Below are 4,139 nucleotides of genomic sequence, written 5' to 3' on the forward strand. Positions count from 1 at the left end.
CCCAGCTCCTCAACACCTTTTCATATTCAAATGAGTTGCCATGAGAATGCAATTTGTGACAACTTAGACCTTATTGCAGACGGAAAATTTCTCACATGAGTTGTGATTTGACTATGTACTCCAAATATGCCTGCAGTCATTGGATGTTAACAACTTCAGAGTCTCTCATTGGCTTTAAGACGGACTAGTTGTTATACATACAATGTACATGTGTGTACTACTGTGACTACAGGGCCAAATCACAAGGTCTTCTCAAAGACGAGCACATTGGTGACTATATTATTCCAAAGACTCTCCAGAGACCAGAAATAATATTATTTTAATATATACTATTTTAATATAATATAATTATATTATAAATCAAATTATAATGTACATTATATTATAATCGCCAAGCATGGCATTACATAGAGAAATGTGATTTGCTAACCCTTATAATTAAAATTGGTCTGCTACCCAGTGCCCAAAAGGGAGGAGGTGGAGGTGTGTTTTCATTTCAATAATGTGGCACCAGAGATAGCGAACCAATTCATCCTTCACTGAGGAGCACAAACTAAAAATGTTATCTGACCAGAGAGAGTGGCTAACATTATTTGGAAATTGAAACATCCAAATTTCAATGCAGAATTCAGAAGCTCTGAATTTGCACCTAATCTTGCTCCTTAAAAAATGAAAGTATTTTGATCCAGATCTCACCTCATACTCGCATTCTGAGGCTGGTTACCGTTTACAGCAACAGGACCAAATTTACATCACAATTGTAAAACTTCCTTCCTTTGTTTGGAGCATGACTGTTTTTACAAAAAAGCCACGGTCGAAAATGCAGCCACACAGCCCTATTTGATCTTTTAAATTTACTTGAAAAATAATGAAAGGGGGGTGTAAAATACTAAACATCAGACCAAAAAAACAGATGTCTTTATGTGTCACAGAGATCTGCATGTGTGAACAACACCATAAAACAACATTTGCCAAACAGACAACACCGAAACAGGTGAACACATTTCCGCCCACAGATCTGACTGTAATGAGATCAACTGCAACTAAAGCCATGGACATTGGTCCATTGGAGTTCATGATGACATGGGTGATAAAAACACCAATTAATCTAATGGAAAGAGACGTCAAGCGAAAAAGGCCTGGATTGATTCAATGAACTATGCGCATGGGTTGTTCTCAATCAGACAGGTAAAACCCTGAACCCGTCCATCCACTTGCTGAATTCAAGCAACACACACCTGCTGAGACTGAATGTTCTGCATATGAAAACAGCCCTCAGGAGGTTTCTACAGCTGCAAACATCACAAAGGAGTTATAGACAATCACCGAACTTGATCCTTATTCAGAGGTTTATGGCTAATACTATTTAATATACTTTAAATTGTAGGTTTGTTTAGCCCCCTACAGTTATCCATGTAATGCTCAGACATTAATCAGCAGTTCTTCTAGACCCTTAGTCTAGACCCCGATAGTTAGTATAACCACGTACAACTTAATTAATTCTGAAATCATATACATGGTTACCGTAACTGAGTACAACTTAAACTAAGGTCAAGCGGCCAATCACAGCACACCTCGCTTTTTTAAAACGATGAGCTTTGTAAAAATCGATGCATTTCAGAAAGGCGGGGCATAGAGGAGAAACAATAATGTATAGTATGTGGAAAATAATGTTTTTTGAACCTTAAACCACATGAACACATTTCATTACCCCAAATACACCAAATAATGTTCTTTTTAGCAGCATCATATGACCCCTTTAAGGATGACAGAAACAACCAGTGGAACAGAAAGGGCAAAAGTAGGTTCATACAGGGGAGACTGGTGATGGTTGTACAGTTGTAACATCATTTGTAACAATTTTGGTTTAAACACGGTGGGTACAGGAATTAAATCACCAGCATTTATAACCACCACCTTCATAATGTGATAGAAGACATTAAACAATTCTATGTAAAAAAATAAATAAAAATAAAAATAAAAAATGGATGATATACAGTATGATAAAAATTATTCTCTTAGTTGCTCCTCTTTCTTTGTCTGGTGTTAGTCGTGTTTAGTTGTGTGTTTAGTCACGCCATTGCAGTCTCCTGTGACTATCTGTTTCTCAGTTTGTGGATTAAAGATTACTTTCCTTGGACTCTTGCCTCTTGTGCCTTTGTGAGTGAGCTCTATATAGAAGTACCCTGACACAAAGATTGCACAAAACGGCAAAGTGTATAAGCCAAAACACATTTATTAGAGTGTCTGCACACACTGTCTGTAATGTTTTTTTTATATATATATTTGTTCAGATACAGTTTAAATAATGCATCTGTTTTAGTGTACTCAATCCCTAAAGGACTTTGTATCAGACTTTTGTGGGCTATATTGTTCTGAAGGACTTTTTTGTGTTTAAATGAATAAGCCTATTCTTTACATCAAGAAAATATATTTCCATATATGTATGATCAATATATAAAGTCAGTATTCATAGTTAATAGTTCGTAGTAAGAATTGGTCCCCAAACTAAAGTGTGACCATACAAATATTACTGGCAGAAGAATTGTCTGTGATTTTAATATAGCTATTTTCTCTGTGTCTATTAACATATTACTGTTAGCACCATTTTATAAAAAGCAATAGGTAAGTCAAAGCTGTACAGATTTTATTGTGGTTTAGTCATTCCATTTCACCTCATACCTAAGACTGAACACACCTCAATCAAAGTAAAACTCGTACACACAACCTCTTGTGGTTTATTACCTTATATGTAACAACAACAGTTTGACAATTAACAACAACAGTCAAATAAATATTTTTAAAAGCTCAACAAATCTTGCCTTAGAATGTTAAAGGCCACAGACAAGGACAGAATAATATTTTGACTGAGTATTCACTCAGCTATTCCCACTTGTTTCTTGAAAAACAATCTAATAAGCTGTTGCCGTACTGTTGACAGATTTAGTCCATAAATAAGGGGGTTTAAAATGGGTGTTATGAGTAGGAATTCCAATGCCATGAAATTGCGCACACCTTGTGGCACATTCTTTGAGCCATAACGACTGTACAGTACATCAAAAAACAATGCAATAGCCACAATGAACAATGAGAGCAGATGTGGCACACATGTTTGCATGAATTTGTGCCTGACCTCTATTGACTTTATGCACATTCTAATCAATTGAATATATGAGCAATATATCAATACTGCATGTCCAAAGTATCCCATAATAACAATGTACCCAAACACGTTATTTACTGTTGTAGAAAAACACGAAAGTTTTGCAACTGCCCAAATCTCACAATACAACTTTTCAATAGTAGAGCCACATAAAGTGAGTCTAGCTGTTAATACAATTAGAACAGACATGCAAAAAATTGGAGTCAGCCAGCAGAAAAGGATCCATTCAAGAACTCTCTGGTTGGTCATTATTGAATGATACTCCAGTGGTCTACATATTGCCACATATCTATCATATGCCATCACTGTTAATGTTGAAAGGTCACATAAAACAGATGAATAAATAACAAATATCTGAATCATACATCCAACATAAGAAATCACATGATCTTCAGCTAATAAATCATACATAAATTTAGGGTAGAATCCAGCAGTGCCATAAAGTGCGTTTATACACAAATTACATATAAAAACATACATTGGCTCATGAAGTGTGTTTTGTGATATTATAGTGAAAATTACAATTAGATTACACAACACCATTAGGGGATAAAACAGTGCTGTTAAAGAAAAAATCACATATCTGTTTTCCATTGTTTCATTCAGACCAGAGAGTGTAAATACTAAGACACTGGACTCATTCTCCAGCGGTGGCTGCATCTGGAATGATATGCAGTTATTATGCTATTATGTTATTATTATTATTATTATTATTGCATTATTGGAAGACTTATGCATGAAAATTGCATTAGTGTTAACTGTCATAAATTATGTAGATGAGAAAAACAAACAAACAAATAAACTATAATGTAATTCTTAGCTGCACACTGTGGAAATATCCTCTAACATCAGTATTTATTTATTTATTTTATTTTTTTGCAAGACGGTTGAAATCTTACCATGTTCTCCGATTGTATGTTTCCCATTGTGCTTTGTAAATGTTTGATTTGGTTTGCTATATATGGATACCGGTCTC

General features: G+C 34.9%; 1 protein-coding gene across 1 annotated transcript; it reads right to left on the reverse strand.

Annotated features, from left to right (window-relative positions):
• Nucleotides 1-2,875: 2,875 nt before the first annotated feature.
• Nucleotides 2,876-3,823, reverse strand: LOC107569077 (olfactory receptor 1D2-like). Its single transcript, XM_016255075.1, has one exon. The coding sequence runs from the start codon at nt 3,821-3,823 to the stop codon at nt 2,876-2,878; it is 948 nt and encodes a 315-aa protein (XP_016110561.1).
• Nucleotides 3,824-4,139: the final 316 nt, after the last annotated feature.

This window comes from Sinocyclocheilus grahami, unplaced genomic scaffold (assembly GCF_001515645.1).
Source record: "Sinocyclocheilus grahami isolate Dianchi unplaced genomic scaffold, SAMN03320097.WGS_v1.1 scaffold1309.1, whole genome shotgun sequence".
In the NCBI taxonomy this organism is placed as follows: Eukaryota; Metazoa; Chordata; class Actinopteri; order Cypriniformes; family Cyprinidae; genus Sinocyclocheilus; species Sinocyclocheilus grahami.